Source organism: Elephantulus edwardii, unplaced genomic scaffold, assembly GCF_000299155.1.
Source record: "Elephantulus edwardii isolate Elephantulus edwardi_28Jun2011 unplaced genomic scaffold, EleEdw1.0 scaffold00038, whole genome shotgun sequence".
In the NCBI taxonomy this organism is placed as follows: Eukaryota; Metazoa; Chordata; class Mammalia; order Macroscelidea; family Macroscelididae; genus Elephantulus; species Elephantulus edwardii.
Window position 1 is genome coordinate 13,429,586 of NW_006399788.1, and position 27,849 is coordinate 13,457,434.

General features: G+C 44.3%; 2 protein-coding genes across 4 annotated transcripts in view; both read left to right on the forward strand.

Moving 5' to 3' along the window:
* The window catches only part of DPYSL2 (dihydropyrimidinase-like 2), a 174,750-nt gene that overhangs the window by 120,159 nt on the left and 26,742 nt on the right, over positions 1-27,849 (forward strand). For all 3 annotated transcript variants that reach the window (XM_006884854.1, XM_006884856.1, XM_006884855.1), the window contains 4 exons: positions 19,987-20,151; positions 22,616-22,677; positions 23,183-23,263; positions 23,834-23,902. In XM_006884854.1, the coding sequence (XP_006884916.1) occupies positions 19,987-20,151; positions 22,616-22,677; positions 23,183-23,263; positions 23,834-23,902 (377 nt within the window). The remainder of the gene's footprint in view (positions 1-19,986; positions 20,152-22,615; positions 22,678-23,182; positions 23,264-23,833; positions 23,903-27,849) is intronic.
* LOC102864011 (glutathione S-transferase A4-like) lies at positions 25,107-25,769 on the forward strand. Its single transcript, XM_006884893.1, has one exon. The coding sequence runs from the start codon at positions 25,107-25,109 to the stop codon at positions 25,767-25,769; it is 663 nt and encodes a 220-aa protein (XP_006884955.1).

The following is a 27,849-nucleotide window of genomic DNA, read 5'->3' on the forward strand; positions in this document are numbered from 1 at the left end:
ACCAGTTAGGTACTGATGGAGGCTCTCAAGGACCTTGCAGTCTGCTGGGGAGACCTACAAATAAAAGGTTACAATAAAATGTGGTAATTGCTGTGATAAGATTCAGGGTAAACAGAAGAGCAGGACGGCTGGAGAGAGCCAGGGGAGGCCTCCCTGAATGGACTGTGGCTCCTCTGGGACCAGAGACTGAGAAGCCAGGGCTTGGCATACAGTGCGATGAGAGTTGGCTGTGTTCAGGGAAGAGAGAAGTTAGAATGTGTTGAGATGTGGACTTTGTTAAGTAAGTGTTTATGTTTCAGAGTTTACAAGCAAGTCCATATTCACTCATTCACTGCTGTCGAGTTGGAACCAACTCCTAGCTAACTCTCCAGCGGGCTTTCAGAGGCTTTTGATGGCAAGGGAGGGGATTGCCTGTCTTTCTCCCATGCAGCCACTGGTAGATTTGAACCACCAGCAAGACACCACCTTTGGTTAGCAGCACAGCTCCCTCAGACTATGCTACCTGAGTTCCCCGAATCCATTTTGTTTAAGTACTGTGAGAAATCCTTATTAGCTGGTTTATTTTTTTTTTTAAATGTTTTTGTTAGAAGGGTCTAGGAGGAGTTAAACAGGAAAGGAAGTGAGGGGAGGTGTGAGACTGGTGGACAGGTGGTGGTGGTGGTGGTCTTTCATTAATTTAATGAAGGACCTGGTAAAACAAAGTATCTCCACTAAGTCAGTTCTAATGCCCCATGTGTGCATGATAGAACAGCACGCTGTGGGTTTTCAGTGACATGCAGAACAGAGTGCCAGGCCTTTCTTCCAAGGCACTTCTGGGTGAATTTCAACTGGCAGCTTTTTGGCTCCAAGCTAAGTGTGTCACTGTTGTGTCACCGAGCAACTTCTCAGGGCCTGGAACCTGATAATTCTTGTCCTGCTGGTGTGCTGTATGCATGTGATGGTGTTTGATCGCTGGTTTCCAAAAATGGAAAGTGAGCCTCTCTGTCACCTGCTGTCCTCAGTTCCTCTCAAGCTTCTGATTCTTTCTGTTGACCATCAAAATTGTGACATTCATAAGCAAAAGAAATTCACACACAAATAACACTGAAGACTCCAGTATGAGTGTAAGGCCCCAGCAGCCAGCACAGGATGGATGAGGCCGAGGACTCTCGCTGATTGAAGAGTAAGTTACTGGAAGGGCAGGGACCAGAAGCCTTCTCTGTACAACTGTGCGCCTTCAGCCATTGTGGGTGCCCAGATTGCGGAGAGAAGTGATGGAGAGAAAGGTCTGAAACTCAGGATTTGATCACGTAGTGTCTCAGTTTTACATTCAATGTTTACTCACTCAGAACATGGTTTTTATTTCCTCAAGCCCCAATTTTCTGATCTGTAGTGTGGTGCTGAGGTCTCTGGGTAATGAAAACTGCATGTGAATCCACCATGGATGGCTGAAAGAACAAACAAACCTGGTTTTGAAGTGCAGCTGTCGTGATGGTGAGGTTTAGTCTCACTTGCTTTGGGCATGTTGTTAAGAGGGATCAGCCCTTGGAAAAGGACTTGGTGCTGGGGGGACCAGTGAAGTGGAGGAAGATGATACAATGACTGCTGCCATGGCCTTAAGCACGGCCGGGATTGTGAGCATGGTGTAGGACAGAGCAAGGTTTTGTTTTGTAGCACACAGGGTGATGATGGTTGGAGGGGGCTGACTATGGTTGGAGGGGGCTGACTTGAGGGCCCCCGACAGTGCCTCACTTAAAGGTTGATGGTTCAAACAGATCGAAGCGGCTCCATGAAAGAAGGCAGTTGACTTCCTTGAGGTTCACAGCTAGGGAGCTCAGATGGCCTGATGGTAAGTGTGCCCAAGGCTCACTTTCTCCTGTTATTCTTGAGAGGGATGAAAACAGGAGGTGAAGCAGCCTTTGGGTTTATGTGTAGGTGTGCTGGGCTACCGTTTGCATGGAACCCAAACTCTGAACAGTCCAAACAGTTGTAAAGTGTAATTAAAGGCTCCCTGACCACTGGCCTCCTTTTGTCTAGATAGCATATCTGTCATAAGTTGCCTAGTGCTGCTTTACAAGCAATCTAACAAGTGGATAGCATTAACACACAGAAATTCTTTTGTCAGAGGAGACTAGAAGTCCAAATTCAGGGTGCCAGTTCTAAGAGAAGGCTTTCTCTCTTTCTCAGCTCTCAGAGAAAGTCTTTGTTGTCAAAATTTATGGGTCTGGCCTCTTGGGAATCTCCATGTGTCTTGGCATCAAATTCTCTTGGGTCTAGAAGCTTCTCAGCTTAGGAACTCTGGGTCCAAAGCATGCTCCCTGCTTCCAGCTCTTCTTTCTTGGTTATACTGAGATCTATCTTTCTTTGCTTGCTTCTCCCTCCTTTTGTCTCTTATAAGAGAAAAGGTGATGCAGGCCACACCCCGAGGAACCTCGCTTTCCATTAGATCAGGGTGGTGACCTGAGTCAAGGTTTTTCTTTCACTCTAATCCTATCTCATTAACATGCCAAACAAAGCTGGATCCTCATGGAGTAGGAACCAATGCATAATCAACCCTCCATTGGGTTTCTAAGGCTGTCAATTGTGCTGGAAAAGATTGCCTGTCTTTCTCCAGTGGAGAACGAACCTACAACCTTTGGATTAGCAGGGCAGCTCACTATGGGCCATGTCACCAGAATTCCCTCATTAACACACAGGGTTCAGGATTTGGAACATATCACAAACAGAGCTTCATGTCATAGAGGATGATGACATCATTACATAACTACCAAACGACATCATTCCCAAACATCCAAACATTGAGAATCATGGCCTAGCCAAGTTGACATATATTTTGGAGGGACACATTTTGATCCATGACCATAGATTTTATTCAGAGACTTAATAATCTACTGAGGGAGGGGGGAAAAAGGTTCATTAAAACAGTTTGACCTCAGCCTGAGAGAAAAGCACACAATAGTACAATGTCCAGGCTTCAGGCGAGAATGAGGCTGTTCTGTGCTTTTGAATTCAGTCCAGGTCCCTAGGAGGAAAAAGCCCATCAATTATGTTGGCTCTAGATAGATTCTAGTCAACAAATGACATCATTGACTCTTCCTTCCCTGCTGGACTTTTTTTGGAGGGGATGCAAGGAGAAGAATTGAGCAACATTGGAATAAACAGAGTAGAGACCACACTCTTTTTTTGTTTTTTTATTTAGCTCCAGCACAATAGTATCCCATTCTGAGCCTATGTCCCAAGGCTTTTGTCCAAAGACAGAATAGGTGCTTATTTATTAATTAGCATTCTGTAGAATTACCTATTGTTGTCCAAACTGGGCACTCTTGTCTTTATTGTACTATTTGGTGTTTGCCCATCAGTCGTGTCCTGAAATACAGTAGATGTGGCCATTACATCTTTTATTTCCTCAGAGTGTTATACTTGGGTCATAGATTTGTCTTAATTATGTGTTTCATTAGGAATGTAAACGTGACTGTGTTTCTTTTACTTGTTCTTTGTCTTTTCCTATCACTGACAGTAACTTTTGAGCTTTAGCTAAAGCAGCTCAACATGTTTCTACACATGGTGTATGTAAGTACCTGTATTTCTCTCTATATCTCTAATTAGAAAGCTACAAATCCTAAATTTGTAGTTGAATTCCCTTCCAAACTAGGAAACAACAGGAAGGACAGCCAGCCTTCACACGTGAAAGCATTGTGGTGTGACTTTTTTTTTTCCTGTGATGTTCCGCATAGCCTTGTAATCTCGTATTTTTGGCAAGCCAGGACCCAATCTGTGGTCTGGTAGCCCTGGGCAACCAAAAGCTGAGACAAACAGAGGAAGTGTCATTACTCACATGTTTCTCTGGCCACCTCATCTTTGCCTGATGCAGCCAGCTGCCGCCCTGCTTTCTAGCTGGAGCCCTTCAGCTGGGTGGGCAGGTCAGGGAGGACCGCTTCTGTCATGAGCCCCTGTCATGAGGGTTATTCCCTTCCCCTAGGTCCCCATCGCTTGTGTCTTCTCTGCATCCTTTTTTTAAATTGTCCAGTCTGAAATTTGCATATGACTGACTTTGTGATTTAAATGGAGAAATTGCCATCTTTTTTCTTTTTTAAAATGGTCTGAAGGGTGTGGGAAGTGAGCAAGGAGCTCACCTCCTACCCTTTTGCCTCATCTCGTTCACCTGCACGTGTGCATACCCGTGCACACTCACATGTGTGCACAGACAGAGGCATGTGCACCCTCAGACCTGAGCTCTGGTCATGGCCCTGCTGCCAGAGCCTGGAGTACCATCAGCTGTGTTGGTGGACTAGGATCTCATTGGGAAATCTGCAGAGCCTTGAGCTGTGGGCTGTGTGTGCTTGCAGCTGCTAGGAAGCCTGTGAAAGCCAGTGTGTGGGGGTAACCCAAGGACCAAGGCTCTTTGCCTTTGAATGGAATGACTCGAACTCTGTCAGAGATGATTAGTGTTTTTTGTTATCAGCCCTGCGAGGCAGTTTTACTTGCATTTGCTTAAAAAGAAAATGAGAAAAGCATTTATTATTTCCTAATACATCCCATTTGATAGGAAGAGTATTAATATCATGGTGGCTGGGGGAAGGGAGGAACCAGAGTCTCTCTGACGCTTCCTGCTCCCATTCACTGGCTGTTATTTTATGATCATGCCTGCTTGCTATATAAACAGGACAGATCTGTTTTGTTCGCTTTGGTCTTATCTTAATCAGTTTCATGAAGATGTCTCATCTGCTCAATGAATAACTCAGAGTTCCATGCCTGCCTTGTGCTATCGTGAGTCCCCGGCCTCCTCTCAATAGCTCCTTTATGCTGTGCCTTCCTTCAGCTCTTTGGTGTCCCCTGCCTCAGGGTCACCCCCACTGAGCCCTCTTCTCCCATGGGAGTGATGGGGGTTGGTGACTGCTGAGGGCTCAGCTTAGACCCTCCGGAGCACACTTTCCATGGAGGGCGGCTGCCTGGACCCTGGCCAGAGAGATGGGGTTAGGGACTCCGCCCTTGGCTCCCTTCTGCCCCCTGTGCTACAGTGTCCTTCCCTGTTCTGTGTTCCCAAGACCCTCCAAACACTTTCACTTCATACCTGTGAATAAAATCAGACATTTGTAGAATTTTTTATGTATATGAGGAATTGTGTCAAGTGATGTTCTCAAGATAACCATACTTTGTTTTATTTAGCTAACAAATGTTTACATAGGACTATTATGAGAGGCACTGTTACAATCCTTTTATAAATATTTCACTTAAGCCTCATAACAATGCTGTGTGGTAGGTACTGGTGTTATCTCTAGTTTGCAGAGGAGGGAGTGCTGGTGGCCTAGTGGGTGGAAAGTTGTGCCGCCGTCACAGAAGTGGATGGTTTGAATCCACCAGCTTCTCCAAAAATGGAAGGTGGTCAGTCTCCTCCTGTGTGATTTACAGCCTCTGAAAACCCGCTGGAGAGTCAGCTGTGAGTCGGTTCTGCATCAAAGTCAATGAGTGAATGTGCAATTTTACAGATAAGAGAATTGAGGTCTAGAAGGGACAAAACTAGCTACTGTGTAAACTAAGGCCGCCTGGCTTCATCCCTGTACTCTGAAGCAGGTGTTACTATGGTTTCATTTTGCTGATTTCAGATCACAGGATTAGTTCAGGCTGAGGCAGGATTCAGGCTCCAACATTCGAGTTCTAGGGGTGATGAGGTGTTTACTGCTGCAGGATGTACACAGCCTGTTGGTTCCCCTCACACCTCGCTTCCTGCCCCGTCCACCATAGACAGTTAACATTATTGGAGGTCATTGTTATATAACATTGTTTGAACTAGTTTTCTAACATTACTTAATTGCAAGAACATAGTTTCACCCAACTGTGTTGATAGTGGAGTTGAGGTAACTTGGCCCAGGAGTCTGGACAGGGTGCTCAAGAGCCAGTACTGAGGGCCTGTGGTGTCCTTGCGGCTTAGAAGTCTCCTAAGAGAAGTCTGGAGATGAGGCCAGGAGGAGATACGACTCCTCCAAGACTTCTGAGTTCATAAAGGAATTCCAGAATTAGAGCACAAACATGAAGCAAATTTTATGTCACTCCCATTGGTGAATGGATAGGAGTTGCAGGGCACTTGGATTCTTTTACTCTGAACTGTTATTTAACATGGCTGTTCAGTTAGAAGAAAGAGAAGCTGTTCCTCACAGCCAGTGGTCTCAGTATCTTTTGGAGAAATTCTGCATAGACCTGGAGTTGGAAGCTTTGCATTTGGCTGGGCTGTTCACCTTTGATGGTCCTGGCCTTCTCCCTGGGTCTTGTGTTCACTCTCCTGCTTCAGGGATAGTACTTACTGAGTTTCTGTCAGGGGCCCAAACAAGGAGCTTGAGAAGCACAGCTTCTCCCTGCACCAGAGGCTGAGCATCTGAGCTCTGCCTGTCTCCACCTTTGCCTGGGTCCCTGCTGCCATACGAGACAGCATTAGCTGAGGGGATTCCTTTGGGCTCAGATTGGTGTCATTGAGCCGTGTTGAGGAGGGTCCTAGAGAAAATGGCAGACAGGACCATTTAATCTCATTCTTGTTAAATTGTCAGTAAGATCTTGTCCAGCTGGCTGATCTGATCTCTTTCTTTCTTGCTCAATCTCCTAGTTAGGTCTTGGAAGGTGGCCATTTATCTGAAATAGAGATGAAGTTTAGATGGGCTCACAACAATGAAAAGAGCTTTGTTTTTTAACCCAATAATAACTCAATAAATACTAAGCATGGGGCCCTAAGGGGCTAGTCTGTAGGGAGTTGTGCCGGTAGTCCAATGGTGGCACCTCTCTGGTGGCTCGAATCTACCAGGGACTCTGAGGACCAAAGATGGGCAGTCTCCTCCCATGAACTTTTTAGCCCCACAAACCCAGTGGAGGGTGAGCAGTGAGCTGATGCTGACTCAATGGCAATGAGTTGAGTCAAGTTGAGTTTGCATAATGAGCAAGTAGAGTGGAAATACTAGTTTTGGCTGAGGTAGAGTGAAAGTGATGCATTGCCGGTGATGGTGAAGGGTGGTGTCTCTTTTGAAAGGCAGTGTGGTCATCTCTTCTAAGAGCCACAGCAAATGTAGTGGTCCCAGCCCAAGACTCTGCCAAGAAACGGTGTAAGATGAAGGAAAAGTTACTTGTATGAAGATGTTCATGAGACTTGTACACAACAGGGTTAATATAGAAGCCATCTATAAGCAAGGGATAGGTTAGGGAAAGGTTAAGCAAAGAATAGAGAATAGAACATTTGCTCAAAGACTGGCTCTCATGAGAAATGGAATCACAAAGTCTGCTTGACATTTTCGTGTTAAGGAAGAAACTATGATTAAAGTAAGCATCAAAACTCAAAGCGTACTGCCTTGGCGTGGATCCCAACCCACTGCTATCATTCAGCAGATTTCTGAGGATCTAAATCTTTACAGGAAGAGACTGTCCATCTTTCTCCTGAAGAGTGGTTTGTGGATTCGAACCACCAACCTTTTTTGTTAGCAGCCCAACATGCAGGGCACCACACCACCAAGGCTCCTTAAAGTAAGCGTATTTTGTGATTATGCCCTCAAAAAAGCATATGACATTTCAAATCTGGAAGATCCTATAGAAAGTTATAATGTAAAGTGGTTTTTATTCTCCCTGAGAGGAGTAGAATTATACTGCTACTTTCCCTGGCTATAGAAAGAAGGGGGGGAAAATCCCAAAAACCCAACAGGTAGTATGTTGACTTCCAATCTGGACTGAATTCTAATGTTGCTGTTTCCTTCGATGGTAGAGAAGTTTCTAGGTGTCTCAGTATCCACACTTGATGTTAGCTGCTAACTAAAAGTCTCTTAAAGTAGAAACTGTCAGACTTGCGTCCCCCTCCTACTCCCCCAAATTGTGGTTTGGATAAAGGTTTATGGAGCAAATTAGTTCCATTCAACAATTTGTCCATATTTTGCTTGGTAACATTAGTTATAGTTTCTTCAACATAACTGAGTTCTTCCTACTTCTTCTCATTTTCATTCCTCCTTTCCTGCCCCCTTTCTCACCTTCATGAATTAGGAAGATTCCTGGACAAGTAGTAGCAGTATTATGCACCAAATTAAAGTTTTTCTAAGCCCTTCTGTTGGTTAAATATTTTTCCTACAGATCTATTCTCACTGTACAGGGTCTCTATGAGTCAGAACTGATTCAACTGCTGCAGTTTGGTTTTTAGTTTTGTATTTTAATAGCTTGCTTAAACCTCAATTGCCAACAGTACTTGGCTCATGCATGGCTGTTCTGAATGAGTCTTGAGTGAGGGAGCAAGTCCCACCATGGAGGCTAACGTTGGAGTACAGCAGTTTCTAATGATGTGGGTCCTTCAGGGAATGCCCCATCATGACCACAGATTGACCGAAGAAGGGAGCAGTTCCTGGGAAGACTGACTCCATTCTGCCTGTGAGGGCCCCAGGGCTGTCCGCCTCTCTCCACGTCTGCTTTGATGACTCATGGAGGAGATTTCTGCTCCTCATTTGGTTCATCAGCCTGGAAGGATTTAGACTTTGTAAATGACCCTTCATCACCACACACAGATTTCATTAGCCTGGTATTTGATTTGAAATGCATGCAGGCCATGTACAAGCCTCAAAGAGAAAGGCTTTAGCAAGTGCTGAAATTTGGACATGCTCTTTACCGGAAGTCCAAAGCTGCATTTCACTAACTCACATTAGATTGAGGGAGTGCTGGTGACGTAGTTGATATGATTGATAGTGAGTTGCACAGCTAGCCCAAAGTCTGTGGTTCTCTGGTGGTTCAAGTCCACCGGAGCTCCGAGGTAGGAAGATGAGCAGTCTCCTGTTCTGTTTACAGCTGGGAAATCCCATGGACGGTCACGATGAGTCAGAGTCCACTTGAGGGCATTGAGTGAATTTGAGTTGCACATTGGATATTCCATCGTTTTGTTACTGAGTTAAGTTCATTAGCTTCCCACTTAGGTGAACCTAGGCATGTTTTTGATGATAGAAGTTCATTTATAGTCACTCAGTTCCAATTCATTAGCTAACCCTCTGTTGGGTTTCCCAGTTTGTAAATCACAACAGATGAAGATTATTATATCTTCTTCCCTCAGAGAAGAGGAATTAGAGGCTCCAGAGGAGCATGGCCTTTGTGTTAGCAACAAAACTTTCAGATTATACCACCAGAACTCCCTAGGAAATGAATTTTTGTTGTTGCATACTGTAGAGTCAGAACCGACCCATAGCTGACTGTCTGATGTGTTTTCAGAGGCAGTAAATTGGACGGGAGGAGATTGCCCATCCTTCTCCCATAGAGCAGCTGGTGGCCCTTGAACCATGTGCCTTTGAGATTGTAGCCCTGCTTCTTGCCACTAGGCCACCAGAGCTCCCTAGGAAAGGATTTAGATGTGAGAATTTGAGGGGAGTGCTGTTCAGTACTTTGGAGGTGCATATGGTGTGAACATGCTTGAGTGATCCTTCTCCTATGAAGCATCTGGTGGATTCGAACTGCGTGCCTTTGGGATTGCAGTGTAGTGCAGCACAGCTTCTTACCTAGTGGCACTAGGCCACCAGAGTCTTCTTGACTGAGAATAAGAGGTTAGAAATTCGAGTCTACCTTGAGGCACCTTGAAAGAAAGACTGGGCAATCAGCTTCCATAAATTCAGCTGCTGAAAACTCAGTGGAGCACAATTCTGTGACATGGGCGCGTCACCACAAGTTGGAGTCAACTCTATAGCAATTCTCTCTCCCCTAACTTGGGACTATAACTGTAATTCCTAAGGAAGCTGTCATTAGAGTACGATTCAAAACAAGGTAGCTTCCCAGTGACTCCTGTTTGGGGCTCCAGTTCTGCACTATTGCCAGCATAACTGTATGCAAGTCACCTGCCCCCCTGTTTATTTGTCTATGAAATGAGGGTAGTAATCCTTGCCCTGTCTACATAATTTCAGGATCAAATGGGCTAAGCTGAGTGCTGGAGTCAGAGACTTGAACAGACAAACTCACTGACCTTTTATAAGCTTAAGGAACTGAAGAACAAATTAAAGCATTATTTAAAGATAATATAGGCAGAATATTGAATGATTAAGGAAGCTTCAAAAGATGGAAGGAGTACACAGTCACTCTACCAAGAAGAATTCGCTGACACAAGAATTTCATGAAACAACATATGACCAGGGGCAACGGTGATGAAGGAAGAAGTTTAAGCTGCTCTGAAGGAATTGGCAAAAAACAAGGCCCCAGGAATTGATGGAATACCCATTGACATATTTCATTCAGCAAACAGATGGTGCAGTGGATGTGCTCAAGTGCTCACCAAGTTGTGCTGAGAAATCTGGAGGACTGGAGGAGATCCATATTTATTCTCATTCCAAAAAAAAGGTGATCTGATAGAGTGTGGAAATTATCAAACAATATCACATACAAGCAAAAGCTTGCTAAAGATTGTCCAAAAACGATGTGAACTACAGAAAACTACCAGAAATAAAAGCCAGGCTTAGAAGAGGCCATTGCACTGGAGAACTCATTGCCAGTGTCAGATGGATCTTGGCTGCAAGCAGAGAGCACCAGAGGAATGTTGATCTGTGTTTCGTTGACTATGCAAAGGCATTTGCCTATATGAAATTGTGGCTAACCTTGAGAAGAATGGGAATCTCAGAACACTTGATTGTGCTCATGTGAAACCTATACTCGGACCAAGAAGCAGTTGTCAGAACCGAGCAAGGAAACACGGCGTGGTTTAAAATCAGGAAAGGAGTGCATCAGGGATGCATCCTGTCCCTGTACCTTTTCATTCTATATGCAGAACAGATTATTTGGGAGGCTGGTCTTTAGGAGAAGGAATGTGACATAAGAATTGGAGGGAAACTCATCAGCAACTTACGTTATATAGATGACACAACTTTGCTTGCTAAACCTGAGAAGAACTTGAAGCATCTGCTGCAGAAGGTCAAAGACTGATGTCTTCAGTATGGATTGAAGCTCAAAATCAAGAAAGCAAAGATTCTCAACACTGGCCAATTGGCAGCACTATGATAGATGGAGAGAGGATTGAAGCTGTTAACAGTGTCTGCTTGCTTAGGTCCACAATCAACTCTCTTGGCACCAGCAGCCAGGAAATCAGAAGACCAAATGAATTAGGAAAGTTGGCTGTCAAGGACCTCTCCAGAGTGCTGAAAAGTAATAGTGTTAATCTAGAGATTAAGGTGCACCTGATCCTGGTCATGATCTTGACAGTTACTTGCTATGCATCAGAGAGTTGGACAATGACCAAGGATGATAGAAGAATAATTGATGCCTTTGAGTTGTGGTGCTGGAGAAAAGTATTGAACATACCATGAATTGCCAGGAGAACAAACAGGCCTTTCCTGGAGAGGGAGAAACCCAATTGCTCTCTGGAGGCAAGGATTTTAAGCTGTTTCACATACTTTTTAGGAATGTTGCCAGGAGGGACCAGTCCTTGGAGAAGGACATCATTCTTGGAAGCGTGGAGGGATAGCGCAGGAGAGGAAGACCCTGGATGAGATGGATTGACACAGTGACTAGGGCATTGAGGGCTGGTGTGTCAGAGACAATGAGATTGGCTCAGAACAGGGCAGGGATCAGAGCTATTGTGCATAGGGTCGCTATGATTCGCTGATGACTTGATGACACATAACAACAATGTGAGATTAATATTGCTGTCGATTCAATGCAAATAGTGGCATGGAGCTGTAAAATGGATTCATTGTCTTATTTCTATCTCAAGGAAGTTCTAAAGATGAGAAGTCTTTTTTCTGAGTTGGTAAACGGAAGCTTTGGTGGTGTAGTTTGGGGAGAGTGACATTGCTAGGCTCCCTGGCAGTTTGAAACCACCAGCTGCTCCTTGGGCAGTCTCTTCCAGTGTGATTTATAGATTCCAAAACCCTGCTAGAGGGTGTGCTAGGAGTTGATTCTAACCTAGTGGCAGAGAGTTTGTGTTTATTTTATACCCTTGTCAAACCCATGAACATGGATCAGAAAGCCAAAGATGACTTTCCAAGAGAGTCATTGGGGGTCAGAAATAGAACTGAGTTTTGAATCTGAGCCTTCTTTCCACCTCATTCACTTCTTCTTTCCCCATCTCCAGCTCTGGCTTCTGCATTCCCTAAGTCAACTTGAAGCAGCCTTAAAGGAATGTGCAGTCTGATCCCAATGAGCCCAGGCCACCAGATGGGGAATGGGAAGGAGGAGGGCAGGTGCGTGCAGGTATGGGCCACGCCAGGTGTGGGCAGGTGCCAGCCATGAGAGTCACTGTTGTCTGTGGACTCCCATCTTCCTCTAGCTATTTGTGAATTTACCTGAGATGCAGAAAGCTGCCTTCCCTAGATTCACCAAGGCTTTATCCCCAGGTTCACTCAGAAGTGACAGCCAACACTGGCTCCCAAGAATACTGTGGAAGTGCAGGAGCAGGTAGGGAACGTGAGGGAAGAGACCAAGAGAGAGGTCAGAAGGCCTGGAGAAATGGAGGATGCGGGGAGGAAATACAGATGATAATGAGAAATAAAGAGAGCCATGCAGATCCAAAAGGGACCTTTTGAAAAAAAGTGTCAGAAATGAGAATGGAATCCAGAAAAGTAGGACAGCTCCTGGGGCACCAAGAGAAAATGTGGGTGGAGAAAGAAGAGCCAGGGAAACATTATTCAGAGAAGCCAGAGTGGAGCCTGACCAGAGTGCTGTCCAGAAACCAGGGGGGAAGAGAGTATGGGTGGGGCCGTGTTTAGGGCTGGGAGGCTAGGATGGCCAGTGAAAAGGGGGTTGGACCAGAGGTTCAGATAGGTTATTCACAGGTGTACCAGGAGCCCAGAGTGAATGGGGGGTGAGAAAGTAGGGTGAGGACACCAGCATTCAGCTCTTTCCAGAGCTGAATGAGAAGTGAACCCGTGGAATCGAGCTTGCCAGAGCAGCAAGCAGAACCATTTCAGAAATGCCTGTTTTTTTCAGATGTGCATTTTTGATACCTCTTTTCCTCCCAACTAGATTATCTGTAAGCATTTGAGGGTCACTGTTTATATCTTCTACCTCAAACCACTTGGGGGTTTTGTTTGCTGTTTCATGACTGCATTTTACTGGATTTTGCCTTAACCCTCATTCTCATCAGATTCTGCTTCAGTAATTCTAGCAGTGCTTCCTGAGTGCTAAGTGATAACTTATGGCTGAACTGGCTTTATATGACCATATTATGTCTTTTTCCAAGTCAATGTGAAATGCAATGTGTGGGAAGAGAAAAAAATAACATGGCCAACAAGGAGGGCTGCTTATGTTCAGCAGAGGCCAGGGAAGCTTATGTTAATACTTCTCCAACTGTTAGGTTGATTACTTGATGTCTTAGTTACTGCCCATTTGACTTGGATTCATGGCAGCCCTGAGTGTTGGAGAGCAGAATTGTGCTCCACTGCTGTCATGGCTGCGTCTTTTCAGAAGCACATTTCTAGACTTTTCTTCCAGGGTGTCTTTGGGTTCAAGCCACCAACCTTTCAGTTCATAGCTGAGAAATAAACTATTTGTGCCATGCATTGATTCCTTTTAGGAGCCTCAGGCTAGTGTAATAGAAATACCATAATTGGGTGGCTTTAAAGGGCATAAATTTATTTTCTTGATAATTTAGAGACTAGAAGTCTGAATTCAAGGCTTGAGCAAGGCAGAAATCCTTTTTTGATATCTTCAGTGTTTAGTTTTTGTATTTCTAGATGCCATCAAATTGACCCCAACTCATAGTGACTCTTTGTATGACAGATAGAAACCTTACCTTGTCCTGTGGCATCCTCGGGATCTCCAGCGTGCTTCCATCCATGTGACCCTCCCCATGGCAGTCCATCTTCTGGAAGGTCTTCCTTCATCTCATGGACCCTCTCCTTTTCTAAGCATGATGTCTTTTTTCCAGCATTCATGCCCCTGACAACATACCTTCTAGTGGTTCTAGCAATCCTTGGTTGTCCTGGGCTTACAGAAACAGATATGCCTCCCTGTCTACTTTTCTTTTCTCAATGGATGTGTGGGTATCTGTCAGTTCTGACCTTTTTAAAACTCAGAAATGACTAGGATTAGACTCCACCCTACATTATATAACAACAGAGACAACATATTTACAGATACAAGATCAAGGAATTCACCATGTGTCCTGTGGAGGCACAGTCCAGTCGAGAACTGCTGCTTATTGACCCAGGTAATTTGCTTTATTTACCAATATTAAGGAATGAACTACCCCCTTCTCTTTAAAGCAGGGATGATTCAGAGAAGGCTGGGCTTAGAAGGCAAACACACCAGAGTCAGTATGTAGCTCTTTCTGTCACTAGTTCTATTGGCTGAGGCCTCATTACAATCTTCCTCAGTTCCACCTCATTGCGGTAGATGGCAGTGGCCTGGAAGGGGCAGGGGTGGGACCTGAGCAGTTTGAACCTCCCAGATAGCTGAGAGACAAGACACCTGAGTTGCTTCTGTAAAGGATTACTAGTTGTTGTTGAGTTGGAACCGACTCATAGCTGACGGTCCATGTGTTTTCAGAGGCTGTAAATTGCATGGGAGGATATTGCCTGTCTTTCTCCCACGCAGCTGCTGGTGGATTTGAACCACCAGTGAGGTACCACCTTTGAGTTAGAGCTCCTTCCTCTAAAGGTTCCTGTCCAGGAAACTATCAGGCACTTTTGTTCTTGTTATATAAGTCCCATGTGAGTCAGAACGGACTCGATCTCACAACACAGCAGTGACATTCATCTTTCTGGAAGGTCTGGTGGTGCTGTGGTTAAGTGCTTAGCTGTCAACCAAAAATGTGGAGGTTCATACCTACCAACAGCTCTGGGGAAGAAAGATGTAGCAGTCGGCTTCTCCATACATATTACAGCCTTGGAAACCCAGTGGGTCGGTTGTACTGTGCCAAGTACGGTCACTGTGACTTGGAATGAACTGGATAGCAGTTGGTATGAGTTTTATATGTTAAATACTTGTATAAAGTCTGGAGGGGTTTGAGTATCTTGCCAGGAGTTCCATGCCGCTGAACTTCCCATGCAACAGAAGTTCCAGGCCCCGCTCTGCTGCCTCTCTCATGGGTCCTCATGCTCACAGGGCTTGCTTTTCTCCGGAACAAAGCCGTGTTATCCTAACTGGCCAGCTGGCCTCACAATGGCTCTTATCTCCCACCAACAAAACCCGTTCCCTGCCTGGTTGAATAGGTCACACAGCGTTTTGCTGAGTAGATGCCAGCTCAGAGAAAAGCCCCCGAGATAAGCAACAGTGGTTTGTGGTCTAGCCTTCCTGATTGTTTGCTTTTCAAAGTCAGGCTAATTAATTTATCTGAGAGGGGCGCAAAAAAAAGGGTGAGACCAGCACACACAAGAGTTAAATGCAGAGCCTAGAGAATGAGTTAGGGAGGAGTCTGGGGTGGGAGGATGGAGATGGGCCACTCTGATAAATACCCAAGGGAGACAGTGTGTTGTGTGTATTGACTGACAGTTTCTAGAACCATCCCTCAAGGCAGCTGTGTCTGAGGGCTTGGAGCTGCTTGTTGAACAGGCTGGAATCTGGTAGGGCTGGGCCGCAAACTGCCCACTCTCATCCCTGCCTTTCCCCTGACCACCTGCTTAGTTCCCAGGAGGCATTTACAGTGTGGGGTCTGCCTAGTTGCTTCAGTTCCACCACAGGGTCTGTTGTGATGTCCTTTCTGGTGTCTTGGTGGCATAGACTACAGGGAGCTGTGCTGTGAACTCAAAGACAGTGTTTCTCTAGCAGTTTCAATCCACCTGCAGCTCTGAGGAAGAAAGAGAGGCAGCCTTCTCTCATACAGTTGACAGCCTCAGAAATCCAGCGGAAGGTCAGCTAGGAGTCAATTCCAGCTTGACAGCAGGAACTGAGTGTTTCTAGGGAGCTCTGGTGACATAAACAGTGAAAAGTTACACTGCCTACGTAGGAGCCACGCCTTTCTGGAGATTCCTTGGGAGAAAGATGGACAGTCTCCTCTCGTGCGATTCACAGCCTTGAAAACTTGGTAGAGAATCAGCCATCATTTGCTTCCAACTAGACAACAAGGAGCTTTCAGGGTTTTCCATATGTATTTTAAGTATGAAGTACCTCTTGAGAATAGATTGGAAACACAGACTTGTGGGTTCTTAAAAGTTTTAAAGACTCCATGATTGCAGCTATGTGAGTTTCTTGGTGGTGATTTTGTACTAAGTAGTTAGACAAAATGTTGAGTTGGGGGAAATGTGCGGTTAAAGGAGATGTGAATTTCTGTACTTGGTGTTATAACTATATGTAAATCTATGATTATCTCAAAGTAAAAAATGTGTCAAATTGAAAGTCCTTTGACAGTTTTCCTAGAAGTAATCATAGTCCTTGGAGATACTTGGTACCTTCTAGGTTAAAACACTTCCAGCTACTGCCTGGTAACTCCTAATGGCAGGCTGCCGTCCTGGGGCATGCGCTTGGTTCCCTCATAAACAGATTCATGAGCCACCCACTTAAACTGAGGTGATGTTTACAACTCTTCATCCTGAAGTTAGTTTGCCTTAGGGCTCCAGGAAGCGAAAACTCTCTGTGTGCCAGATGTGGTAGCAGGTGCTTTCACACGCCCTTTATGTAAACTGCTTGCAGTCCTGCACGGTAGGCTGTTCCATGCCCTTACTTCATAGGTGAGGACATGGAAGCCTCTAAGGATACACACAGCAAGTAAGTGCTGCAGCAAGAACAGGGACTTGGATCTCTTAGGCTCCACAGTCTACACCCTTTTCACTGCACCATGAACAGGGTTAGTTACTGAGCCTTTTCTCATGTCTGGTACCGGTGGTGAGGGGCCAGCTGCAAGACAGAAGCCGGGCTATTGCAGAGGCACATAATTTAGGAAGGTCACCGAAGCAGAGGCCTGTGGATTCCATCAAGCCATCTTCAGGCGTGTGTCCTCTGCTCCCTACGGAAGTAAGCATGACATTTTGCCCTGTTCCCGGGAGCAGCTCTTCCCAGGAGAACTTCTGTGGAAAGAGAACTGTGGGAAAACATGTGGAAGCTTTTCACGGACACGTTTCTGAATGTCATTAGCTCTTGGCAGAAACATGTTTACTCCCCTGAAGCTCTCAGCTTTCTCTGTCCTGAGTTTTCAAGGGCTCATGACTCTAGGACATATTTTTATATTTGGGAAGAAGCCACACTATTGTAGCTAGGAAACTTGATAGGTTTGAAAATGGCATTGTTGTGATATAGCAAACAGCATTCTCCTTGGTAAAATGGTTGAGAGTGAGTGGAGATGGAAGGAGAAGTTGTGGGGAAAGACATTCAGTTGTGTAATGGTAAAGTGCTAACCACATGGTTAATTGTTCAAACTTATTACCAGCTCCATGAGAGCAGGACCTGGTGCTCTACTCTTTCAAGGTTTCAGCCCAGGAAGCCTGATGGTTCTATTGTAGTTCTATTGTTGTTGCTGTTGTTGTGTACCACACAGTTGTAACCAACCCATAGCTGACCCTCTCTCAAGTCTTCAGAGGCAGTTAATTGCATGAGAAGAGATTGCCCATCCTTCTCCCGCGGAGCAACTGGTGGCCTTGAACTGCATGCCTTTGAGATTGCAGTGTGGTTTCTTGCCACTAGGCCACCAGAGCTCCTCTATAGTATCTCTATGAGTTTAAATCAACTGCCAACAAACATCAGTGATCCTCAGAGTAGTCTAAGAGCAGTACCTTGGATTGAGTTATGTCAAAAATTTGGCTATTTAGGCTCAATGTTCTTCTGATAAAACTGTAAAAAATAAGTAATAGCATATGTATTTAAATGGGTACTTACATATCTGATACCTGCAAAAATGTGAAAATGCGGAAGAAGACCTGATGGTGATGAGTAAGGAGTAGTGAGGGTATTGGTCAGATTAGGCAGGACCAAGGGAAGGAGTTTGAATTTTAATTTAAAGATGATTTTTTGTTGCTAGGTGCTGTCAAGTCAAGTGTGACCCTATGAACAACAGAGATCTCTATACTCTGTCTTATCCTGTGCCATCTTCACACTTCCTGACACATTAGAGCCCATTGCAGCAGTGATGTAAATCTACTTGGCTGAAGGTCTTCTCCTTGGCTGACCCTCTATCCTTCTTTTCAACTGGGCTCTACCATTGCACTACTGTAACCATGTTCTTCTGTAATTCATAGGGTTTTCAAAGGCCTGTTATTTAAGAAGTGAATAGCCAGTTCTGCTTCCTAGTCTGTCTTAGTATGGAAGCTCTACCAAAACCTGTCCACCATAAGTAACCGTTGTTTTTGACATTGCATTTAACACACAAGTAGCATAGCTTTCAGTATCACAGCAACCCACAAGTACAGCAAACTGACAGACAAGTACTGGACTGCAATTAAAAATTTAATTAAAAAAATTAATCAGAGGCGTGACATGGTCTGATTAAAGGTTTAAGAAGGTTTTTCTGGCTACTTCTGAAGACTGATTCAGAGCAGGACAAGGGATAAAGCCAGAAGGATTAGGGAGACCTGTACAGACTATCTGATGGCTACAAAGTAATATTTTTGGTTTCCTTGGGGAATGGATGGGACTTAATTTAAAGAGAAAAAAAGTTGAAATTGTTTTCCTAGGGTTTGTATGTTAGCACAGTAGGTAGTAGAAGCTTCAGTTTGATATATGCATCCTCATTGCTTTTGTGAAATTGTAACTGCATATTTTGAGATGCCAGATATGTATGCACCCATTTAATAATTGCTTATTAAAAAGTATCTTCAAAGGAAAATTCAGCCAAAATATCTATTTTTGAGATTGATGGAACCAAACTAGGTTGATTACATCAAAGCAACACCATCAAGTTTTGATCCATTTCAGAAATCTGAGCTCAGTAACATTGCCTGGGCTGGCATTTTCTTAGCTCAGAACTGCTTACTAAGTGTAGAAAATTTATTACTTCATTTACGAAAAATGATTTCAGTGCTTTTTTTAGGTATCTAGAGTTCTAGGTTTTATCTTGTTTGTTACAAAGTTTGATTTGACCTTGGACAAGTCCTTTCAGTTTATAGTTTAGTGTCTCTGAGCAGAAAGAAGATGGGTAATAATCCTTGGAAACCTCCTGTCATTATGGTAACTGGGCTATAGGTTCCTATAACCTAGGAGATGTGGTAACATGTACAAAGGTCCTGAGACTGGAGATCAGAATGCAAAGGGGAGATGGGTTTCATTGAAGATTTAAGGTGGGCAGGATTTGTTGGACCTTGTTAGAGAAGTGAATATTTAACCAAAGACCAATGAGAAGCCTTTGGAAGATTTAAAAAGGAGAGTGGCAAAGGCTGATAGATATACTGCCTCATTTCATCATCTTCATAACATGTATGTGGTAGATAATAGTATCCCCCTTTTAAGCCCACACAAAAATTTGTTAGTAGAGATTAAGTATCTTACCCATGAAGTACCTGCCCGGTAAATGGTGGAACCAGAAAACAAACTTAAGTCTGCACAAATCTAAAATCTTTCTTTTGCCCTCCCTATCAACCTACCCCAATAATAACATAATAGCCACAGCTTTAAAAAGCTTTGAACTTATAAGATGAAAGATCTCCCTTAAATTACAAAGTAGTATTATGCTGCTGAAATATGAGTGGTGATGAGAGCATGGATATGCCGGAGAACTTTGAAAGGCCTGGTCCGCATGGCTCTGGTCCAGCACCTCAAGGTTCCTCGCCGTCTGGAGGCAGGGTGTCTCACACGTAGCAGTCAACACAAAGAAAGGTTTGACTGCTTTGGCCAGCCATTTGACACTGCCATTGTCCATAAGGACTCATTGTCAGAGGAGCATTCCGAGGGTTTGTGCTTTCAGGGATTTTGAACTGGGAAATGAGATCTGGGCTGTTGCTGCGTGGTTTTGCTGAGCAGTCATCCAATGCCAAGTTCCTCCTTTCTGCTTTTCCCCTCTTGGACAGTCCGGTGGCTTAAGTAAATTTTTTGAGACTGGCCCTAGAGATTACCATCTCGCTTTTGAACCCAAGAAATGTTATTCAGGGTTGGCATGGGAAAACACCATCTGGCCTGTGGCCCTGCGGTTCTTATTAATGATGGAAAGTGTTTCTTCTTTTCTTCTAGTTGATCATGTGGTTCCTGAGCCGGGGACAAGCCTGCTGGCCGCCTTTGACCAGTGGAGGGAATGGGCTGACAGCAAGTCTTGCTGTGACTACTCTCTGCATGTGGACATCACCGAGTGGCACAAGGGCATCCAGGAGGAGATGGAAGCCCTGGTGAAGGACCATGGTAGGTTATGCTGACCCAGCTTTCCTTGGAGATATTCCGATTTTAATTCATAACCTGGTACAGCTCTGTAAGGATAACTTAGAATAATGGTTTGAAGTCTTATTGGTGCCTCGTCCTTATGCCCACCCCTACCAAAGAGAGAGGCTTAAAAGCTGCAGGTGATGCTAACTAGAGGTGGCCCCCACTTAATGGAATACTAATATAAACTTTCACTGATAGGGGACCATGAGCCTTATTACTGAGATCTGTTCTTACATCACAGCTGCTCTCAGCTAATTGGTTTGAGGTAATTATATTTTTTAGTCAAGCTGAGGAACTGACTCTGAAATAGTGATTGGCCCTCAAAGGGTAACAAACACAGAACCCCAGTGGGTTCCCCCCCCCAGTGGACAGTTCTCTAGGTGTGCAGATGGAGGAGGCAGACAGCCTCTTGCAGAGCTGGACAACTCTGGCATAGATCTGAGGACGATGAGACTCTTCAAGCCTGAGATAATGTGAGGGTGCTTCTCAGTTTCCTACAACTGTTCTTTTGAAGCAGAGTCTTTGCAGGGATAAAAAGAGGGCTGGAGGAATCTTCTGATTAATTTTTAATAATTTGTCACTGTTGAGGATATGCACGTAGCATATTGACTAGTTCAGTAGTTCTCCATGTGATATTCAGTGACACTGACTTTATTTTCCAAATTGGGAGACCATCTTCTGAATTGCTCCTCCCTTAGTTCCATAAATTCACTGTCCCCTAAGCTCCTGGTCTAATCTTTTGAGTTGTTCTTGCCAATTTCATCCCATATAGGTAGTTTTCAAAAGAGCATGATGCTTGCTTTGGTTAAGCCAAACTATTGTTTGGTTTTAAGAAGACCTTTGGAGATATTTTTGGTTTAAAGTTTAGAGATGATCTCAGGAGAGGCTGGAGCAGTTTTTCCTCTCTCGAGGTGCCTGTGGAACCCTTTTATCAGAGGCACCTCAGGGGAGTTTAAATAGTGAAGCCACACCACATTATCTGGGTGTCCTTGACTTTGGCTACAGATTAGAGTCCTAGATCATGTACTAGCTTCACTAGATCTGAGGCTTCAGAGGAGCACTTACTGATTTTGGGTTCCAGGACCTCTAGGCTCAGAAGCATCCTGGGCTATCTACTCCCTGTAGCGTGATACGGAGGGAAATTAGCATTATTTCAGAATTGGATTCAGTTCTCTGCTCTTCCAACAGCAAGCTCTATGACCTTGAGCAAATCACTTCAATTTTAGTCTTTTATTGTATCTGTAACATGAAAGTATTAGACTAGAGTCATCCAGCATTCTTTTTAGCATGAAGGTTCCACATAAAAGAAAATTGGTAGCCTTTGACCTTTCTCACTTTTGAGACAGACTCAAATGGATTTAACTTTCTATACATATAATGAATTTTCTCCAAATCCAGGCAAGAGAGTTACTATAGTAACTGTTGCCTGGAGAGAAGAGAAGGGCTGAGATGTCATGAAGCTTTTAACTCAGGCAGCGGCAGTGGCCAAACACTCTCCAGGTGGCTTGAATTAAACTCCAAGGCTAGGAAACTATCAGTTCAAGTGTTTAAAATAGTGGTGGATCCTAGGCACTGATGTTTGGCCTGATGTGTTGGATGTAAAAAATATAAAATGTCAAGATGGTAATTGCAGCATCTTCTTATTGTACTAATGGACTTTTTCCTGCATAAAGAAAGTACCTTAAAATCAATATGGAGGGCAATCTGTCTATCAGAGAAAAGACATTTTATCACTGACCTTCATTGATAGACACTTAATTTCCTTTTTGAAGTCATCTTCTCGACTTTTAATTTTGATGTAGTCTTAAACTTACAGAAGCAAGAATAGTACCAAGAAATTTCATGCACTTTTTCCTAGATTCATTGGCTTGTTACATTTTATCCCAACTGCTTTCTTATTCTCCTTCTCTCTAACTTATATTGTTATTGTTGTATACTCAGGTTGGAACTAACCCCTAGCTGACCCTCCAGTGGATTTTGAGATGCAGTTTAATCCCACGGGAGCAGATTGCTCATCTTCTCCTGTGGAGCAGCTGAAGGATTTGAACTATGTGCCTTTAGAATAACAGCAGAGCTCCTTACCACTAGGCTGCCAGAGCTCCCTTCTAACATATAGACATACACCTTAACTTACACGTGTTTTAGTTGTCTGTTCTGTAGGAACTTGTGCTGCTGACCCAAAGATGGCTCCTCTCTGGTGGTTCGAATCCACGAGCTGCTAGAAGGATGAACACTCTCCTGCAATGAGATCTGTGGCCTCTGAAGCCCCAGTGGAGGGTCAAGAATGAGTTAGTTTTGACTCAGTGACAATTGAGTTTTGACTTTTTATGTGTATATACCCACATACATGTTTTATTATAATTTACTTATCCCCTTTTGTATTATTTGGCTTTGTTTTATTGGTTCAGAGTCCTCTAACCTTTCTGTTTTGTGCATCCTTTAGGAGTGAATTCTTTCCTTGTGTACATGGCTTTTAAGGATCGCTTCCAGCTCACGGATTCCCAGGTAAGAAAAGCCTTCTCTTCTGAACAGGCTCATTGGCCTCTGGTATAGTCAGGCCACTTCTGTTGGTCTGAGGAAGCTTCCTGCCGTGTATGGTCACCCCTTAGCTTCTAGGGAAATGACTGTTGTCTTAAGTCACTGATATAACGTATCTTTATGGAGCGTATGACTCCAGTACTTCACTCCTTGTAGCAGGCTTAGAAATCCGAACCTCACCACAGCCTAAAAATGTGACCTTGTGGCCAAGAAATAAACTCAGAGCTCCTTTAACAAATGCAGCACACAGCCAAAGGTGTCATCCGTGAGCTGCTGACACTTAATCCATGCCTTCTTAGGTTCTGCTGCTCTTGCTAATTACCAGGCGGTCCTGCCGCTCTGCCAGATGTGACCAGAAGCATCGCCCTAGGCTGTGTCAGAGAAGCTAGCTTTAACATAGCAGACAGGGAGATGGTTGTGCTCGTGAACAGGAAGCACTGATCATGGTCTCTGCCTCCCCCTCCTCTCGCAGATATACGAAGTACTGAGTGTGATCCGGGATATCGGTGCCATTGCTCAGGTCCATGCAGAAAATGGCGACATCATTGCAGAGGTAGCGTGCTTTCCTTTTGATCATTTCTTCATCACCTACAGGGCAAGGGACAGGTTCAAGAGTGTGAAGTGACGGCAGTATCTTCACACCCAGGGCAGTGCCAGGGAGAACTGGCGCTGCTGCCCTGAGGCTCTGTGCTCACAGTCCCCTGACAGTGTGAGTGTCGGTAATACACGTGCCTCTCAGCGTATACACAGTATGTAGAAGCTGCGTCTTCCCAGGAGAAAGCATTTCTCTCAGCGCTGTTGTGCAGCTATCTTTAGGTAAAGGATGTGCACTTTCTAGTAACCCAGAGGCTTTTCCAACTGTAGCAAAATGCTGAGATTGCAACAGCCCTCAGTGTCCCTGGCAGTCATCTGAGTGCTTCTGAGAGGCTGTAATTCATCTGTCCAGCTCACTCAGGTCTGGGATAGATAGAGTGCTGAGTGCTTCTCATGCAGTGTGGGTTAATGATTGTGGCAGCACTGTCATTTTTACATCTTGCCCCAGTTATGTTCTATCCAGATCTCTAACAATTGGTGTCTGAACTCCAGGTCTCTCTCACAGCTTGGCTTTCTTTAAACATTTCAGGAACAGCAAAGGATCCTGGATCTGGGCATCACAGGACCCGAGGGACATGTGCTGAGCCGGCCTGAGGAGGTAAAAACCTGCTGACTAGAATGCATGGCCTGGAGTCCACTGGGTGCTTCCTGGTGGTCCAGTGGGTGCTTCCTGGTGGACCCTCTCCTTTCCGCTCCAGAATGAGGGTTCCTGGCTGCTGATTCTGTCCCTCTGAGAAGCCATAGATTAATTGGGTATACATAGATAGATTTGTGGCCGTGTCTTATAATATAGGTTACTGGTTTATAAGTGGGATCTTTCAAAATCTTAAAAACCAAATTAAACCTATTGCTCTTAAGTCTATTCCATATTCATAAGCAATGCTAAAGAATAGAACAGAATTTCCCCAGAGGGTTTTCTACATTGTAATCTGTGGGATCAGAATGTCATGTTTTTCTCTGCATTTGAACTGTTGACTAATTAGTTGTTGAGAGCTTGTTAACCATTGTAGGATCCAAAACAATATCCCAAACACTAGAAAACGTAATGGGAATTATAAATTTTTCCATAATAAATCTACACAGGCTAATTAACAGTCAGTATAGTTTGATAGAATCAAAAGTACAGAGGAGAGAATAATAACAGGGCATTTTTTCGGCTGAGGATCGCAGACTTGGACAGCTTTCAATTCAATTAGTTGCAGTCAGTGCAGAACCAGCTCACATCTGACCCTTCAGTGGGTTTTCAGAGGCTGTAAATCTCATGGGAGGAGATTGTGAATCATTCTCCTTCAGAGTCACTGGTGGCTTCAGACTGCCAGAGGGTGTGGTTAGCATGGCTCCCTTCCGACTAGGTCATCAGAGCTCACCATAGTCCTGGATGGAAAAGCAATTAAGTGAGAAGAGGGAGGGTGTGCTTTCATCTTATATGATTGGCAGTCTGTTTTCCTAAATGGCAACTTGTGGCCTTTAAATACTTTTCGGAAGTTTCATCCTAATGAAAGGCTATCAGCAAGGGACAGAAGGACCTGATGAAAGAATAATGTGAACTCTGAGGCTAAGACAGTGATCAGTGGAGGCATAAGGCTTCTTTCCTGGTCATAGGCTGCATGCTAAAGAATATAAATGATCAAATTAAGAGAAAAATACAGCAGAAAAGGACAGGAGCAGAGAAAAGAATCCATGAGCAGGAAGGGACTTTAGAAATACATGTAGGCTGACTATAGGCTGCACTTGGAGGGACTTCAGCCAGCCCTGGGGTAACTCTGGGTGCCCAGAGGAAATCCAGAAAACTCAAGGTTGACATGGAATCAAGGCCCAAGCTTCACTATCCCAGTGGAAGAGGCCGCATGGAATCCATCAGATGGACATTAGTGGCTACTGGAGTGGAGTTTGATGAAGAATTTTTAGAAACAAGAGACCAGTTGCAGAATTTGCAGGATGGTAACCACCTGCTGTTCCAACAAGTGCCCATGGTTGAAATTGACGGAATGAAGTTGGTGCAGGCCCGAACTGTTCTCCACTACATAGCGGAAAAGTTCCACCTCTTCGGCAATGACCTCAAGGAGAAAACCCTGATTGACATGTATGTGGAAGGAACACTGGATCTTCTGGAAATGATTATCATGCATCCTTTCTTAAAACCAGACAATAAAAAAAAGAGCATTGTTAGCATGACCCAAAAGGCTGTATTCAGATACTTCCCTGTGTTTGAAAAGATTTTAAGACAGACCTTTTTTATTGGCAGCCAGCTGAGCCTTGAAGATGTGATCCTAATTCAGACCATTTTGGCCCTTGAAGAGTTACTGCCTAACATCCCCGCTTCATTTACCCACTGCCAGGGGTACTCCGTGAAAATAAGTAATATCCCTACAATTAAGAAATTCCTTGTGCCCAGCAGCAAGAAAAAGCCTCCGCCTGATGATGTCTACGTGAAAACCGTCTACACCCTCTTGGCCCCTTTGTGAAACACACACATCTGTGAGCGAGAACCTTCCCCCCCCCCCCCCCCCCCCCCCCCCCCCGAATTGGCTGTGTTCACAGTGTCTTGGCCACTGCTGGGCTGCAGCGAGCCCAGCTCTGTCATGGTGTTATGTGTAGGGACTTTCACATCAATGAGATCTCTTCCAGAAATGGGGGCATTTTTTTATCTAGTTTATATTACTATGAAGCATTTTTTTTGGAAAATTTTATTTTATTTATTTTTTTTTTTTTGCGGGGGAAGGCTAGTGTTTAAATAGGATTGGATCTGGGTCCTGCAATCAATGAGAACTGGCAGGTCCTCACACTCTTCTGTGAACTATTTCTCTTCTCTCCTGGTCTATTCTAAAATTTCTGGTTTTGGCGTGTTTTTTTTAAAAAAAATTGTTTTCTTTGGTCTTTTCTTAATATTTAGTGTCTAAGAACAAGAGTGTCTAGTGAAAAACTGCTATTACAAATCAAATGGTAGTCACAAATACAAGCTTTTTTTTGTTGGAATAAAGAAACTTAAGAATAAGAAAAAAAATACATGTAGGCTGCAAAATGAATATTTATTTTTATTTTATTCTGAGAGAAATGATGGGCATGATGAGTATATTTGAGACAATGGGCACCAAGTTACAGGACGTTAGGGCTAGGGCTTCCTCTGAGAATACTGGGAGAGAATTCACTGAAAACAGTGACAGGAGAGGACTTTACTTTCCCTGCTGAACAGAGAGATTCGTGAGAGGTTTAATAGTGCCTTTACACCTACCTGTCTGGGATGTAGTGGGGTGCTGTACATCTCCAGACTCTGAGAGAAGGAGTCTAAGGAACGAGAAGAGGCAGCAGGCATTCTGGAGTATTTGCATCCAGTGAGAATTTGCAGTTCTTCAGTCTGTGCTGACATGCCAGACGTACACACCCAGCATGCCTTCAGCACCAGCTGAGCCCCTGATGATGTCCTCCCTGCAGCCAAAGGACAGAAGCTGTTAACTTTGCAGCATTTCACAGTCCATTTCTCCGAAGAGGTAGAGGGACTTCCATGGTGATCCATCCTTATGTATGCTGGTGGTAGTGCAGGGAAGGCTGAAAGGGGTTTACTTTGGCCCCTGCTGTAGCTAAGGGGAACCCCATGCTGTGACTTTCCTGGGGGACATGCATTGAGGAAGGTAACTTGAAGAACAGGAGACAGTGTCAAGGGCTGTCACTGAAAAATGCCTGAGGGTGATGTTGCACATAAATTAGCATGTAGGTATTCACACCTATACACATGTATTCCTACCCTCTTAATTCTGAAAGCCACTGGAGGCTACCCCGTCCTATTTCCAGAGACACCCTGAGGGTTTCCTTCTGTGACATTGCTTTGCTTTCAAGTGTGTCATTGGTGACATTGAACCAGCCTTCCAGGGTTAAACATGTTGGAATAGGAGGTTTGGTATAAACCATGATTGTGCCCAGCCTCAAACTCCATGGAATTACTCCTCGGCTCAGTTTTGGAGTAATTTTGGAGTTACATTTTTTAAGCTTTAAGGTGTTCTAGAAGAACAGAAGGTTAAAATGACTCTGTAATACTTAATTCTTTTTTCTTGTAAACCCATTCAAAGGCAAAGCTTTACAGCGATCCTCTGAGGCAGATACAACATTAGTACTTCCTTTGTACAACCCCAGGGGCGCCAGTCACATAGACTAGGCTGTGTCCAGGGAAGCCATTTACATTCTATGCCGTATGTAAGGCACTGTTGGAGTTGGGTTTTAGTGAAACTTTTTGTGATTTCCATCTTCCTTTCATGAAGAAATTAAGGTGGTTTGAAGTTGTGTGACTACCTCCCTTCCCATCTGTGCCCCCAACACACAGACTCAGACTTAGTTTAAAGTGGTCCTTGTCACAACCCCCAACACACACACTTGGGGCTGGACTTAATTAGAAAGTAGGCTCTTGGCTTTCATTCAGGCTGTTGACTGGGTAGCCATTTTCATCCTGCTCAGTTGCATCAGAGAGCCGGGTAAGAAAAGCCCTCTGAGGAGAGACTATTACCACTTGTCTCAGCTACATGGGCTACTTCCAAGACTCATACTCCTCTTTAA